This window comes from Choloepus didactylus, chromosome 22, assembly GCF_015220235.1.
Source record: "Choloepus didactylus isolate mChoDid1 chromosome 22, mChoDid1.pri, whole genome shotgun sequence".
In the NCBI taxonomy this organism is placed as follows: Eukaryota; Metazoa; Chordata; class Mammalia; order Pilosa; family Megalonychidae; genus Choloepus; species Choloepus didactylus.
In genome coordinates this window covers 22,090,049-22,106,933 of record NC_051328.1, presented here as the reverse complement: position 1 = coordinate 22,106,933, position 16,885 = coordinate 22,090,049, and the positions used below count along the sequence as shown (strand labels likewise).

The 16,885-nt window shown below is 43.9% G+C and overlaps 1 protein-coding gene across 2 annotated transcripts in view; it reads right to left on the bottom strand.

Moving 5' to 3' along the window:
• Positions 1-16,885, bottom strand: part of C22H16orf70 (chromosome 22 C16orf70 homolog) — a 25,759-nt gene extending 8,874 nt beyond the window's left edge. For both annotated transcript variants that reach the window (XM_037816126.1, XM_037816127.1), the window contains exons 1-9: positions 16,825-16,885; positions 16,592-16,712; positions 10,406-10,488; positions 7,326-7,409; positions 3,017-3,060; positions 1,495-1,574; positions 1,113-1,207; positions 479-576; positions 274-386 (exon numbers count right to left, since the gene is read on the bottom strand). In XM_037816126.1, coding sequence (XP_037672054.1) covers positions 274-386; positions 479-576; positions 1,113-1,207; positions 1,495-1,574; positions 3,017-3,060; positions 7,326-7,409; positions 10,406-10,488; positions 16,592-16,655 — 661 coding nt within the window. In that variant the 5' untranslated portion in view covers positions 16,656-16,712; positions 16,825-16,885. The remainder of the gene's footprint in view (positions 1-273; positions 387-478; positions 577-1,112; positions 1,208-1,494; positions 1,575-3,016; positions 3,061-7,325; positions 7,410-10,405; positions 10,489-16,591; positions 16,713-16,824) is intronic.

Below are 16,885 nucleotides of genomic sequence, written 5' to 3'. Positions count from 1 at the left end.
TCTACAGGAAATAACCTGGGAACCACTGCAAAGCTACACAAGCACACAACATACAGAAGATTTGTCTACTTGCTGAGGGAAGTGGTATTGTTGTATATTAAGATTTGCTAATGCTAAAACTATGTCTTCACCCTTCACAAATTTAAATGAAAACTTTAATCATATGCATCTGCATCATCTGCCTCCCACTAACTACCCCAAAGCATGTAGGATTTTGGAATTTCTCAACATGGACGTAATGGGAAATCCCCCATGTCAAAGCTAGTAACCGACCTGCAGCAAGCAGACGAAGTCGTAAACCTGAGGGTCCAGTTCCATCTCGAAGAACATCTACACTCTCAGCATACACATTGCCCAGGAAACAGCTCAGGGGCATCACTGGAGCCCTGGGGGCAAGCACAAAATGAGCAGAGGATTTGCCCTCCCCTTCCAGGGAGCCCAAGCCTCAGTATGAAGCTCATGAACTACTCCCTCTTACTTGGTATCCTGTAGGCTGTTTCCACTGTAGATATACATTCGTTTCACAGTTGCTCCGTGGGGTATCTGGAGAGAAGCTAGGCCATGGGCAAAATTGGGCTGCAAACACAGGACAAGAGTCCTACTAATGACTCAGGCTTTGGCCACCCCTAGCCAGGCAAAGCCCCAGGGCAACAAACTCATCCCAACTATGCGAACTCATCTTCATTTCTACTAGTTTTATAAAAGGCATCATTTTTCATAAGCTTGAGTGAGGATACTGTCGCCTAAGAATGAATGAAACTTTTTGCCAAGAGCAACAGATAGCTGAAAATCCAAAGGAGGAAATCTCTCAAATTCTAGGCCATTGAGAAAACCACAGCAACTATGAGATTTAAAGCAAGGCATGGCTGGATTTATCTCTGACGTAATGGGAAAGGTGAGCCTGACAGTGGTAAGTGTCCCCATACTGGGAATGCTAGCCTGGGCCTTGTTATTCTGTCAACCTGCCCAACCCACCCCTGTGGCTTGTGAAGACCTCGAAAACAAGGAAACCAAAGAAAGGATATCTATCCAGCCTCCCACCATGGCATGGCCCGCTGACCCATACCACCTGGGCACTGGCCAGCATATACCAGGGGAGGGGAAGGGCTAACCTCGTACTTAGGAGCCTCAGTCCATGAGTCTAACTGAAAAGAGAAAGACAGTCCTCTGAAGTTGAGATGGAAGAGCTGCTCAGCGGAGTTGTACACTGTGGATGGTATGGTGGAAAGAAAAAAAGACATGGTTGAATGGTACCTGAAGCTGCTAACATAAACCAGCCCAGCAGAGAGTAATGACTGGCATTACCTTCCTCCTTGTGTCTCCTTTCTGAGCTGACCTACTAAGCTGAAAACAAGGAGGAGCTTTTCTTCACACCTAAGTACCAAGTCCCAAACTGCCCGGATTCAGGGTTTGGAGATATGATGCTGTCACTTGCCAGGTTTATTGCTATGGGCTGCCACTGTTGACCACAGGAATCAGATGGACTTGGCTTACCTCCAGGATGGGTTGCGCCGAAAGACTGGTCAATCTGCTCAATGGTGGGAGCTATGGCCTGAGAGTTAAAATGCACTCCACTGAAAAACAAAAATACTTTTTAATACCAAGCTTCAAATGATAGACCTACAGATATTAGGTGATGGTAGCTGGAAGAGTTATTCTTAAAACACAGGCAGGTGAATCTATACATTTCAAAATAAAAAGTTAATTAAAGAACTTTTAAATAAGAGAGAATTTATAAGGTCAGAACAAGGTCAATTCTGTGAGGCTACTGTTATACAGTTATCATCTGGGGCATCCCAAGCCATTTGTGGACACCAGGCATAGTTCAGAAGGAAAGAAAATCTGGTCTTGGCTCCATGGCATTCACAAGCTTAGTATGGCACTCAATCCTGGACAAAGAATAGACACAACTGGTATGTTTCCCAGGATGCATATTAGTAGCTTGGCTTGAAAAGGAACTTGCTTAGAAAAGGATTGGAAATCTTAAAAGAAGAGTATACCCAAGTGAGGCAGCTTGTTTCCTTAACAGGTAGAAAACCTAGTGCTTAGACTGAGTGGGTGGGTGGATCCCACACAAAGGACAAAAAAACTAAGGTTGGGCTTAGGAGCAAAGAGGGGCATGATTTCAGATGATGAACATGAAGATAAGGAACTTAGGATTTTAAGAAAGCTTAAAAGTTAAGAATCATTTTTAAAAATTAATAGTATCATTTATGGGATGCTACTTTTTTTTTTAACCAGGCACTGTGCTATGCCTTTTACCGGCATTATCTCATGTCATCCTAACAACCCAGCAGCCACACTACTGACCTCATTTCTCTGACGAGAAAATAAGCTTAAAGAGGTTAAGTCACTTGCCCATGGTCATAAGACTGGAAGACAACTAGAATCTTCAGGGGCCAATGCTCATCCATTCTTCCATCAGCAAATGCTACTTGAGCCTCCCCCAGGAGTTGGGCCTTTAAAGGGAAGGGGAAGTCTGCGAAAGAGGATTACTGGAAGGGATATTCCAGATGCCAGCATAGCACCTTGCCATAATAGGGGTCCAAATACTTGTGGATCGTACAGGCCATCCCCACCTTTGGTCTAAAAAGTAGATCTGGGCCCCAAATGGTGGTCTCTTAGGCATAGGGTTTGGAGTCAGACCTATCTGGTGTGTCCCACCTCTGTTGCTTATAAAAATATGAAAAGAGGGGCCATGAAAACAGACACTGTGTAGGGGAGAGCAGCTATGACCCACAGGACAGCCACATAACCCCTGAGCTTAGGTTCTGCTTTGCCATGAGGACTAAATAAAATGACATATTTGTGAAGGGTTTAACACACAATATGTTCTTAGGGAGGTTTACTGCTCTTCCCCAGGAAACTGAGCAGGCTTGCAAGTTGCCTCAAGAAATCATGACTATAATCCTTGGAACACTGCAGATGGAAATCCATAACTAATTTAATGAAGGTAGCAGCAGATAAAACCCATCTGTACCAAGTGTATCATATACCAGTGGGGGAGAAAACTTACCAGTATTTTAATTTTACTTTAGTCAAGTCATATACTTCAATCACCTAAAAAATAAATAAATAAAATGCTTAAGAGTTGTTAATGCTTTGAAGTTGCTAAGGTGACAAAACGAAAAAGACTAATTAAAAACATTTATAGGTGAGAGGTGTACACTGACATTCTTTGTATTGTTTCTGTATTATTTTATAACTTTCCTGTAAGTTAGAAATTATTTCAAACTCAAAAGTTAAACACATACACACAAAAGACAATTTATAGAAAAAAATATTAAAAAACAAAAAACTATCAATAGCTGAAATTCTCCTGAAACGCCATATATTAAACCTTTTATTTTCATTTTTAAATTGGGGGAAAAATACACACTATATGTGCCAGTTTGAATGTATTATGTCCCCCAAAACGCCATTATCTTTGATGTAATCTTGTGTGGGCAGACCTATCAGTGTTAACTGTAATTCTTTGAGTGTTTCCATGGAGATGTGTCCCACCCAACTGTGGGTGATGACTATGATTGGATAATTTCCACGGAGGTGTAGGACCACCCATTCAGGGTGGGTCTGAATTAAATTACTAGAGCACTATGTAAGATCAGACAGAAGGAGGGAGCTTGCTACAGCCAAGAGGGACACTTTGAAGAACGCACTGGAACTAAGAAAGGAGCTTCAGCTTACAGAGACAGTTTGAAGACGGCCTTTGAAAGCAGACTCTTGCTCTGGAGAAGCTAACAGAGGACAAATACCCCAAGTGCAACTAAGAGTGACATTTTTGAGGAACTGCAGTCTAGAGAGGAACGTCCTGGGAGAAAGCCATTTTGAAACCAGAACTTAGGAGCAGACGCCAGCCACGTGCTTTCTGAACTAACAGAGGTTTTCTGGATGCCATTGGCCATCCTCCAGTGAAGGTACCCGATTGCTGATGTGTTACCTTGGACACTTTATGGCCTTAAGACTGTAACTGAGCAACCAAATAAACCCCCTTTTATAAAGCCAATCCATTTCTGGTGTTTTGCATTCCAGCAGCATTAGCAAACTAGAACACCATACACACACCATAATCCCCTTCTAGTGGACAGCTCAACAGATGTCCATGGATGCTCTAGGTCAAGGACCTTATATCTGAACCATCACTGGGACACTGAGGAAGATGTACCTGCCACCCTTATAGGACAATGATCCTCCACAAAAACAAATTTGTCCAGCTTGTTAAGGATTTGCCTTGGACACTAAGCCTTCTTCCTTCCTTCCCATATCCTGCTGCATTATAAAAACCTAAATCAAGCCATGCCACATTACATTAGCTTAGGACAAGTTTAACAGTATTCAGTTATGTCCCCAATGAAGGGCATCTGGCTAAATCCAAAGACTTTCTCAGGATCCTTGTGAAGTTTGCTCTTAAGTTGGTTCAGCTGCCGATGAAATGCCAACAACTGAGGGCACAGACAAAGGAAAAGGCATTGTACACTAGCCATTAGTGATGTCAAGTAATGTGCATGTCAAAGTCTTCCATGCCAATGGTGTAAAGGACTTAGCAGCCAGCAGCATGGCTGGCTGGGGCCTGGGGTACCATCTACCATCCTCCAGCTGGGAAGACTGGCCCACACTTGAGGAGGCACAAGCAAGGCTGGCTCAATGTCTGTCCTGCTAGCCCCACCAGTCTGGGCCCAATCCTAGAAAAGGCTGTGAGGCACATGACGGTAGGAACATCTGGCATTGCCATGGAAACCAGGACATAACAGGCAGGTCATTCTTGGCCACAGTTCCCAGCTCTAACTTTAAGAGACCATAACACTTACCTACTAGTTGGACACCTCTTGAATATTATGCAGCTATTCTTCTGATCCTACCTGCTGGAAAGGATTGCTCCCTCTACTCGGCTGCCACAGAACTTCAATCAATTCTTTCCTCCACTATTTGTGTATGCTGCTCACTAGCCCCACTAAGTTAAGCCCGTAGGGGTCTGACTCATTAGATTGCACAGCGGAGGCACTCAACACATGTGAGGTGATGTATATGAAGCTAGCTAAGGGCAATATGAACGGCTGTGCACGGAAAGGCAGGGGAATAGCTGTGACTCAGAAACCAGCCAGTGTCTCCCTCAGAAAATGTGGGCATGTTAGGGAGCCCACCAGACCAGTGGCCCAGTTCTCTGTGGCCTATAGTGCAGGCAGAGACCCTCAATCTCAGCGGCAAGTTCTGTTTGCAGCAGGCGCAGGCACTCTGCTTCCTTGAAAACTACCCCTACAGCTGACCTAAGGACCCCCAAAGGCTTCCCACCACTCACCTGTGGGGGTGGGCTCTAGGATATTCTTCCTATGTCACTTTTACCCGCTTGCCAACAGCCCTGCCTAATTCTTAGGTGCCTCAACCCTGCCTACCCAAGGGGAGAAGAGCAGACCAGAGCAAATCACAGGGCTAGGGTGACACTGTGGCAAGGGACCCAGAGTGCTGATCATCTTGGAGTCCTTTACGTCACCAGAAGAATCAAAAAGCAGATTTTTGACCCATGGAACTTGCTGGGCCACAGGGACAGGAGATGTGACATTGGCTAAGATAAAGAAGGAAAAGATAGGTGGCTGTAAAGGTTTTGACCTTGAGGCTTCATTACACAGGACTCTCTCTCAGACTGGATGTGAGGGGAGGGGGAACTACTGCAGGAGACCGCATCAGGAAGATGTGCATTCTAAGGCCCTTGGATGCGAGGGGCAGGCAAATGGGTCAGGCTGGGCCTGGTGCCAACCAAGGACACCTGGGGAATCACTTCCTTACAGTCTCCAGGGGCTCAGTTAAGGCCCCAGGCTCTCCTGCACTCCTTTATAGGCGACCCACAAAAGGGATAAAAGAATTATCAGGTTCTGTTTTACTTCTGTGCCCATCCAAACGTACTTCCCATTCCTCGCATTTCTACACAATGTGCTCACACCATTTTCTTAAGTTTTTCTCATTTAAAATGTGGTGTCAGGCAGACAACTTATCCTCCCTCCCTCCCTCAAATGCCTCACTGATAAATAGGCTGATAGGATTCAATTAGAAAGTGCATGTGAAGCAGTCAGCCATGTACTAAGTGCTCACTAAACATTTGCTATCGCCTTCATCACTTTGTGATTCTATGGGCTGCCTAGCCATCTCCTTTTGTTTACCATTTAGCCTTTCATTACCACAAAATAAAAACATTTGTCAACAAATCTTTTTAGTTATGTTTTCTAAAGTGGATTTATCACTCCAAAGGCAAATGCCAATTTGTGAAAAGATGCTTCCATGTTATCAAATTAATTTCCCCCCAATCTGTGATTAAACCACACTGAAGACCACTTTCTATTCTTTTCTAGCGTGGAATTTCTGGCCAGTAGAGACAGAATGACTGAACCCAGAAGGAGAGGGAAGGGAGTTGTGAGGCTAAGAATGTTTACATCCAACTCTATTTCCGAAAAATCATCTCATCTCATATCATATTAAGATTCTCCTTCCATGTTTTCCATGTTGTCCTCTCTCTTCAGCAGGTGACTTGTGATAGGATGATAAAAACTAGGTAGTACCCAAGTCTTTTGGAAAGGCTGCTCCATAACCTAACTAGGGCAACAGCTCTGGCACACTACTGCCCAGAGCTCATGTCCAACCTCCTGACTCTGAGGCATGTGTCTGACAGTCAGGTGACTAACCCGTGAAGCCCAGGCATTTGTAAATATAGGGCGTATTAAAAACATCCTGGACTGAAAACAGGTATTAACAAATTGTACTTGAACGCCAATTAAGACAACCATACATATCAGCAAGTTATTTGTTTATATGTCCTCAAATTACTGCCAGTGGTATTAACCCTCAAACCCCAGTATTTTAAGGAGTATAGTTTCCCCTTCTATTTTCCAGGTCATACTGTTTGGTACAAGACCAAAGTAAAACAAAACAAAACACATAAACCAGACTAAAAATATTTAGTCCTATTCTGTAGTACCCTTTTAAACAAAGACTCAGAGTAAGCTATACCAAATACTTAACCCCTCTCTTGTTTTTCTATTCAACCCAAAAGTCCCCTGCCCCAAATCCTCAACATTCTTTCCTTCCATCTCTGGAGTTTGGGATGGCAGTCCTTCCCAGACTCCTTCCAACCACCCCAGCCCACTCCCACCTCGATAAGGTTCCCCCATTTTAGGAGAACAGGCACAGCTTTGACCCCTTGAGTTGTGGGTGGTCTCTGAACCAAAGAAGTCCATGCCCACTTAAGAGTTTCTGAAACATCTCACAAGAGTACATTTTAACTGGTTCCAGAAAGACTGGCTCAGCCTGACATGAAACTAGTTGTCATTTATAGTTACCTTAAGTCTCTGATTGAAAGCATCAAACAGTAGTTTGATCCCATCCTGAGTCAGGTTAAGAATGAGGTCATGGCTTAGAGGAGACTGCAAAACAAAAATAAAACACATCCTGAACAACTAATTTATTCACCAGTACCTACTGAAAGCCTTAAAAGGGGCAGGAAAGACCTATGTGCAGGAGTCCTCTCTCTCCCCCAACTAACAAGGTTTGAAAGGCAGAAAAATACTGTTGCTATGCATGCACAGTGTCCTCTACTTCTAGCTGCAACTTGTGTTTCTTAATATTGGCTGATAAGAGCCTCTCCCTTCCAGGCTTTGAGTAACAATACCTGGGGGAAAGAGCCAAAATTATGTGGATAAAAAGGTCATTTCCTTTTGAGGTCCACACCTGAAGCATCAGTTTACTGCTGTCAAAGCTACAGAACATTCGGTGAGGAATACAGGTCATATGAAAAGGCCTAGCCCAGGATTCAAACCCAGGAGATACTGTTGACTATACGTCAGCTGAACCTATGTCCATTCATACCCAGGCTCTTTGTACCATCCACAGGGAATGCATTTTCTTCTTTGACTTTTTTTGGCCAAATCCCAGGACAAAGAAGTCCCTTGCAATCTGATGAGGTACCACTATTTCTACCCTCGACCCCTGGTCCCATTTCAAATGTACTTCTTTCTGAAAGCCTAAGTCTGAGATCTAAGGAGTCACATTTCTACTTTTGCCCCATCTGAGTCCTGGGAGGAGGAGGTTAGCAGCATAGAGCAGTAGACAGTGCTGGCTTTAAGCACCAGTGAGCTGGTGACCTTAGGTGACTCAAAGCTTCTCTGTGCTCTGGTTTCTTCATGAGAATACCACCATCTCTTCACCCCAGAGTTGTTAAGAGTATGGAGACAGTAGGTGAGCACCTGATACTCAGCATTAGTTTCCTCATGTGTCTGTCTGACCCGCCTGTTTCTGGTCCAATGCAACTGATTCACAGACGCAATATCTGAAGATTCTACAGCCCTAGCAGATTGCTCAGGAGGACAGTATCATCATTCAAAACCCCATTCCTTCTTAAAGACTGGCACATAGTTGCTCAAAGGTTTAGAAGTGTAGCTGTCAGAGACAGATATATGGACTGGAAGGTCAGGAAGTGGACTCAGGTGCCACTGCTGGTGTGGACCTTACTGGAGAAATTCTCTCCAAAGAGCCTTCTGAAATTAACTCACACCGTTCACTCCCCTCCACCTCCTTGGATTTTCACAAGGTAGCAGGCCTAGGTGACACCATCTCGCCTGGCATATATTTCAAGAAAGAATCCTGTAATTTCCTGGTAGGTGTGTATGAATGTCTAAAATCATTAGGTCTCCAACGAGATAATGAAACAATGAACCCTGAACTTAGGTAACATATTCTCAACCCAGAACCCTTGTGAGAGGGCCATTCCATGGAGCTAAGCAGGATGAAGTAATGTTTTAGTTTCCTTCTTGCTTGGAGGAGGAATGCTGGAGGATCTGGATTTTCCTCTACTGTTCCAAGATCTGATTCATTTTTTTCATGGCAAAATTACAACTCAGGACAAAACTAAGCAACTTTCAAAAGCAAAACAAATCATCTGCATATTTTATTAGTACTTTATATCTCCAGGACAAAAATAAACACGGCCTATGTGGCATTTAGGCAGACTCTTCCAGTAACCAAGCACTATGCTAACTTCCACATGAAAAAATTCAGAAAAGATGTCTGCTGCTAATCGATTTGCCTAGAAACAAGATATTTCTAAAACTTTAGACATTCAGACTGGTTATTAGTTTGCCTCAAGTTACATGACTAAGTAATGGGAAGAGCAGGGATCTGAAGTAAGCTCTGGACTCAAAAATCCACATCTTCCAACTGGTTCCAGTTGCTTAGATGATCCCATTTTCCCTGTTTTGATGGCTGCTACCTGTCATGAGGTTAATTCCCTTATGACCTAACAATGAAAGTCAGATTAGAGAAACCACTTTGGCAGTATGGTTCAAGGAATGCCTGCCCACTCCTTCAAGTCCCCTGTTCTGTGACAGCACCACATGAACACCCAAGCACTTGTATGGAGAAAAGCAAAGGGACCCCTTACATGGGAACTCACTAGGCTTCCATAGGAGTCCAGTACTGTAAAATGTAATCTCTAGGTATAGATCACCTGACCCTGCTCTAAGCTGAACTGGGAAGTTTCAGTTATCTCACCCACCATAATCCACAATGTTCTTCATGTCAAAAAGAAGCTGTCATTTGCTTAAGAATTTTCAACTAATTGGAACAAATGGAATTGAAATCATCAAATCAGTACTCAAAGAGTCTCGGAAAAGAAAAGAACATATATATAGCCTGTGCAAACTCAAAACTATTCCTTATACTAGTGACACATAGGACACCACAAAGGCTGCTCCACATGGCAGCACATGGTTCGTGTTATAGAAGAACTGCAGATTTCAGCAAATTCAGTGGAGGGGAAATTGCTCTTTCAGAGACAAGAACCCTATTTTTAAAGGCCTACAAATATACCATGGGGAGTTAATCCCTGGCACAACTGACCACCATAAATCAGAGGAAAAAAAAAGAGTAAAATAATTTGACTATTAACTGGGAACAAATATCTTGCAATTTCTAAGGATTACACCATTCTTACTAAAGGTGTGAACTATATCTGCACTTCATTCAAGTCTGGGATATTCTGCTAGAGATCTGTAGTGTAACAATACTGAACACAAACCAAAGCAATTAACAAAGCAAAAAAGGCAATTTTAAACACAAAAGTGGAAGATAAGAATCCTAGAAGAGCAGAGAAAGGCTCTGAGTGACTTCCCACTGTCTAAGAGCAAAACACAAACAAAAACCAGGCTTGGTTATTACTGCTCTTCCAAACCTGGCAGCATTAGATTATCAAGATCCAAAGTTTCACAATCAAAGATGTGCTTGGTAGTTGACTAGTGTTGGAGATTCTCATATTTGAAGACACTGACCCAGCAATCCCCGCCAGTCAGCCTTTCCCAGTGTCACTTCTGGAAGTGACTCAATGATTAGGGATGCTATTTCTGTAAATAAATTAGCCACCACTCACCTGCTCACTGTAGAGAACCTGGACATTTTTGATGATGCGACAGTGCTTCTGAAGAATGGCCACTGCCTGAGCTAGAGGCATTCCTGAAATGAAGCAAGAACACCCACATGGTTACTTGGGCTATCCATTTACTGACACCTACCACTGTGCTCGGCATTGTCCCTACAGTAAAACTGGGGGTGGAGCCACTTAGGTTTGCAAAAACATAAGTAAATAAAATTTCAGCAAGTCATAAGAGCTAGAATAAAGTTAAGCAGCAAGCACAAAGGGTATGGCTGTCTAAGGGGAAGGAGTGAACACAGAGAAAGGCTTCCTGGAAATAGGGACTTCCTTATTGATCTCAAGCAGGCAAAGCACTTGGAGAAAGAAAAGTCAGCAGGAAGCAAAGAAAAGAGAGAGAAAAGCACTGACTGCAGGACACTAGAGACCAAGGTCTGATACTCACTCTGCCATGGATTAGCTGTGTGATGCAGAGCAGGTCCCTTCCTCTCTGGCATCTGTCTCACCTCTTAAATGAGGGTCTGCTAGGGCACATGACTTGTAAGTGCCCATCAACTTTCCAAGCTTAAAAATCACATATACCAGAAGCAGCTTATTTTATTAAGGATTTCAATGGATCCTTACTTATCAGCCCACAAACATAGTAACATTTGGCTTTAGAACTCATGGCCCATTATAAACAGATTTACAAATGGCCTTCAGTCTGAAGAAATGCAAATCCCAATGACATCTTGAAGACTCCAGGGACTCACAGAGAACATCAAAAATTTGTTTTCAGAGGCCATTATATATGTGTGTGTGCGTGTGCGTGTATATATATATATATATATATATGTGTGTGTGTGTGTGTGTGTGTTTTAAATTAAATTCAGTTTTAATGAAATATATTCACATACCATACAATCATCCATGGTATACAATCAACTGTTCACAGTACGATCATATAGTTATGCATTTATCACCACAATCTATTTCTGAACATTTTCCTTACATCAGAAAGAATCAGAATAAGGATAAAAAAATAAAAGTAAAAAAGAACACCCAAATCACCCCCCATCCCATCCTATTTTTCTTTTAGTTTTTCTCCCCATTTTTTTACTCATCCATCCATACACTAGATAAAGAGAGTGTGATCCACAATTTCACAATCACACTGTCACCCCTTGTAATCAACATTGTTATACAGTCATCTTCAGGAGTCCAGACTACTGGGTTGGAGTTTGATAGTTTCAGGTATTTACTTCTAGCTATTCCAATACATTACAACCTAAGAGGTGTTATCTATATAGTGCATAAGAATGTCCACCAGAGTGACCTCTCGACTCCATTTGAAATCTCTCAGCCACTGAAACTATTTTGTCTCATTTTGCATCCCCCTTTTGGTCAAGAAGATATACTCAATCCCACAATGCCGGGTGCAGATGCATCCCTGGGAGTTATATCCTGCGTTGCCAGGGAGATTTACACCCCTGGGAGAAGGGTCAGAGTCCATTATATTTTCAACAAGAAGAAATATATAGAGAAACAAGTCCCAGATAACCTGAAAACAAAAACTCAAAGCTTCCTTCATGAGTGCAAGATCAGTATGTTATTCACCACTCTCTAGATCCCTAGCACCCTGCACAGGGCTGGCTACATAATGGCTACTGAACATTTATTCAATGGGGCTGAGGGATTGTGGGATGGGTGACGAAAGAAAGGGAGGAAGAAGAACCACCACATCACCCTGGCTCACATTCAAGATCAGTTTACCTCCAGATCACGGAGATGAGATGTGCAGAAAAGAGCTTTCAAAATGAAGACTTAGAAGGTGAAAAATGCATGGCCCATCTACATTTAAACAATGATCTGACACTGACATCATTTGGTGGGCCATTCTACATTTTGAAGCACAGGTACTTCTGGCCTGTTTAAACAAGGTATTTTCTGCCTTCAATAGCATAGAGTCTGGCACACAGGAGAGGCTTAAATGCATGCTGAGAATATGAATAAATTGAATTCATCACTCAGCCTTGCCATTCTCAAATGGAGGAACAACTATGTTGTGTTTCTCAGGGGGACCGGGCCAGCATCCACGTGGAGATAACCAGATAAGCTGTTAGGTGCTGAGAGGCTTCTCTGATCCATGTGGCACACACCAGCCATAAAGGGAGCTTCTCAAGGTTCTTTTCCACCTAACCTCATGAAAGTCCTGGCCTTGGCATCTTCAGGTCTTTGAGTCATCCAGGGAGAAACCCACTCAGAGGAGCCAAAGTAGCCACCGCAACCAGCCATCGCACCACTGCTGGTAAAGGAGGGCCATAAAAGGCCTCTAAGGGGAACCAACCTTAAGCACGACAGAGATACAAGAGCAGTGCCCCACTCTATAGAGCTAACCTAACTGTCAGTGTGTAGAGTGTATGGTCAATCTTCTAAACTGAACAACTGTTACGTATTACAAATCAGATTTCATCATTTGCCTGTTTCTAACACTACAATGGCTTCCCATAGCAGGCGATAAAACCCAAACACTGTCACATCATGTAAAGGCCCTGAATTTTCTGTACCTTGTCCATCCCCACCTTTCTTTCCACTGTTTACCATGCGTCCTCTTTGTTCCTAGTGCATATCAAGCTCTTTCCCACCTCAGGCCTTTGCACTAGCTCTTGCCTCTGCTGGCAGATTCACCTCATAGCTGTAGGTCATGGCCCACACTGCAATTCCCTGACTGCCCTATCTAATGAGGGTTCCTAGACCATTTATTTATGTTAGATACAAACTTCTTGAGGGTAGGGACTGTCTTGCTCACTGCTGTACTTCAGCACCCAATCACCACACCTGGCACAATAATCGTTTTAGGTCCTGGACCATGGACCCTGGTGGCCACCCTCTCCCTCTGAGCACTCTCATCTGTCTCCACCAATACCACTCTCTCCAGTGTCTCCCCTAACTTCTCCTAGTCTCTATGAGGGGCTATATTTCTTCTGCTCATCCCTCATTCACTCATTCAACCAACCATCCACTTTCCGACTCATATCTCAATCTATATTCTGTACAAATCAATATAAAGGCAAATAAAAGTTGGCAGATTAAAAATGACCTCTATATCTTCTCTTCAATCCAGCTTCTCCTCAGTTTTGTAGGTCTCAACACCCTCAATATCTGTCCAGTCACTCAAGCCAGAAATGTCTATCTTCCCCACTCTTCCAAATCCAGTTTTCAAAGTGTTCTTCTTAAACCCATGCTCAAGACAAACTTCACTAACTTCTCTTTTCCCAGAGACACTTTGTTACTGTCCCAGGCAGATACTACCAAACAGAATTGTGGCTCTGGGAAACCAATTTTCTTTTTCCACAAGCATATTATGCTCTAGTTATAACACCAGATTGCTTACAGTTCCCTGCATCATCTTTTTTTTTCTTGACTGAAAGACTTAAGTCTATGGAGATAGTGTAGACGAGAAACCCAGCAGTAGACTTCTTGTAGGGCTCTGCTTTTGCTGTCTGGTTCCAGGAATGGGGCTACTGGCTTCCACTGGTTAAGAGGAAGCCTTCCCTGAGCCCCCAGAACAGGTGAAAGTCCCCTCTCCCCTTTCATAGCACCCTATACAACCCCCGCCTTCATTATAATAAAATGAACTATTTCTGTAATCCTTCCCTCCCATCAGACTAAGCTCTTTAGGGCATAGGACCATTCTCATTCAGTTTTCAATGTTTGTAAGCAGAGTCCACAAAAGCACATTCTGCCTTTGACAGAGTAAGACTTCAGTCTCTGTGAAACAAGGAAAATCCAGAGAAGTCTATTTTCCAGTGACCCTGTAAATCTATCTTCTTTGGGCATTTTCAAGACTAACTTCAAAAACAGAAATTCAGAGGCATGCCTCAACAGATTGTTATACACTAATACATTCCACAAGTCTCACTGAAAACATTTCAAATTTGTACTGCCTTTACTTCACCACTGGTCAAATCTCTTCTCAGAAATTCTGCTTGGCTTCGGTTTTCCTTTTCCTGTGTATCTGGCATCTCCTTAATCTTCCAACATTACACAAAGGCCAGGAAGACAGCCAAGAAACTGGATGCAGCTCCCTATTGCGATGCCAGGTAGATAATGGCAAGAGCCAGATGCATCTGTATTTGCACAGGCCCCAAATAAGAAACCTAGAAAGCTGAGCCCACCTTCAGAAAGGCAGAGTAGCAGGAAGCAGAAAATCCCTTCTCATTTATTTGTATTTCTTCTCTACTTTTCTGAGCCTGTCCTTCACCCGGGAAATGGAGATTGCAATACCCATCTCAGAGAGTTGCGGTAACTTCAAGCGAGCACTGCCTGGTTCTGTAGCCTAGGAATGTAATCCTAAAATACAGATTCACTTCCCAGACCTATCCCTACTTGACAGGCATAAATGAGATCTGGATGTGTTGGGGGTAGGGAAGAGTTGGAGAAACAGGGAAAATGACTGTTTTTTCTTTTAAGCCTAGGGAGATTAAATGACCACAGGATCTCAGGCAGACACCAATTAAAAATGCAGATTTCAAGACTCACAAAGGAATCATCACAACTCAGGCCCCCTCTGTGAACTTTCCCTCAAAGTTTATTTCTGGAACCAGTTTATATTATATGCATCCCCCACTGCTTTTGGATGTTATTTAGATAGTTTGAAAGAACTCCCCAAACTCTTGATTCCTAAAAAATGCACTTAAGAGTAGGAGTTATGCCTCAAAACAACCTTGTTCTTCCACCCAGTTTTCTGGAAATCCTGGTCTCTACTGATATCCTAGTCACTATTTTTGGTCAAGTGACTGAATGTTTGTACCACAAGAAGAATCACACCCTATTCACACCATTAAGCAAAGTTTAAAGTTATGACTGTGATTCTGGCCCTGCCCTGTGTGGGGTCCAGGCATGGGCTGACAATGTCAAGAGGAGGGGAGAAAAGAAGTTAACTAGAAGCCTAGAAACCAAAAGCATCAGTGTGATGAGTGGGTCTGAGGCTAAAAATATCGCCAGCTTCCCAAGGTCTTGATGCTACAAAAGAAAATGAAGTGTGTCATAACAGCTTAAATTTTGGGAAGAACTTTGCAGGAGTGGTGTGAGTTATGAGAGAAGTTGGCCAGTTTATTTATAAAACTGGCTCTTACAGGAGAAAGCCTTCCATGATCCCCTACAGGAGACATGAAGTTGGGTTCATGGAGCCATCCAGCACCAGCAAGGCCCTACCAGCAATCTGTATTGCCGGATTTATCACATCACTGTCTCCATAGACACAAGTCTTCCAAATTCCAATATAAACTATAGCCCAATGGGGTAGCATACTCAGTCAAGTAGCCTGCATTGGTGTGACAGAAGTTCAGGCCTGCTCAGACAAGCAGCATCAACACCTGCTCCTGTTTTCCCAGTGCTGGATCGTCAAAGTAAACACACACTGGGTTACCAAATTCAAACATACTCATACACATAAAGTTAGTGATGTAGGTAGAAGGCTGGGACAACAAACCCCAAATCGACCAAAACGCATTTTCTAAAAACTAAAGATGTTACTTTCCCACAACTCCTATTTAGTTCAACACTTAACTCTCACAGATAGGGTTTAGGATTACACTATTACACATCGACCACATTTCAAAAGAGGAAACAAGTCAGAAATTCCTCAACCCATACAAACTCTTCAACTCCTTTCACCAGATCCCTACCGCCTGATTACGGGATCGGAGTCTAGGTTTCTCTTTCCGAAAAGAAGCAAACCCACAGCCCAGAAAAGGAGAGGGAGACAGACCACTAGGTTGGTGAGGGGCGTCAACCACCTAGATATTTAGTCTGTAAAATGAAAATAAGAATAACAATAGTACCGACCCTCAGGGCTCACTGCGGGTCAGGAGACAATTAAGCTCTAGAGCGTATGGCCTGGCACTGAGTGTTTGGGGCGTGTCCGCCATTGTGATTATTACTATTACTACTATCCCACCTCGCCGAAAGCGCCCTGCGGAGGCCTAAGGCGAAGGAGAATGGCCCGAGCCGCGCGAATGATTGGTGGGTCGGGCCGGTCCAAACCGGTATCTGGAGCCTGGAGACTAAAAAGCAGAGGGGACGAAAGCGGCGAAGAGCCGAGAGCGCAGGGGCATACAGGGCAGAGACTACAGGCAGGAGAGGCCAGCCCGAAGGAAGGCAAGGCCCAGGGAATGAGGCCCTGCGGAAAGACCCCACACTCACCCAGCGTGAATTCCCATTGCTCGTTCCCCAGAGAGCGTTCTGGCACCACCTCCAGATCCAGCATTGGCTCGGCTCGCCGGGCCGGGGCGGCCTCCCTGAGGCAACGCAGACGGAACCGGTGCTGAGGAGACAAAGCAGCAGCTGACCCACCGCCCCCGCCAGCCCGTAGCGGCCCCCTCTCCTCCCCCGGCGGCAGCGGCACAAGCCCAACACCATGCCTCACCCCACTTTACCTCACCGGCAGCAGCCGGGTCGGCGGAGGGAACGGCGGCGACAGGAGCAACTGCGGCAAAA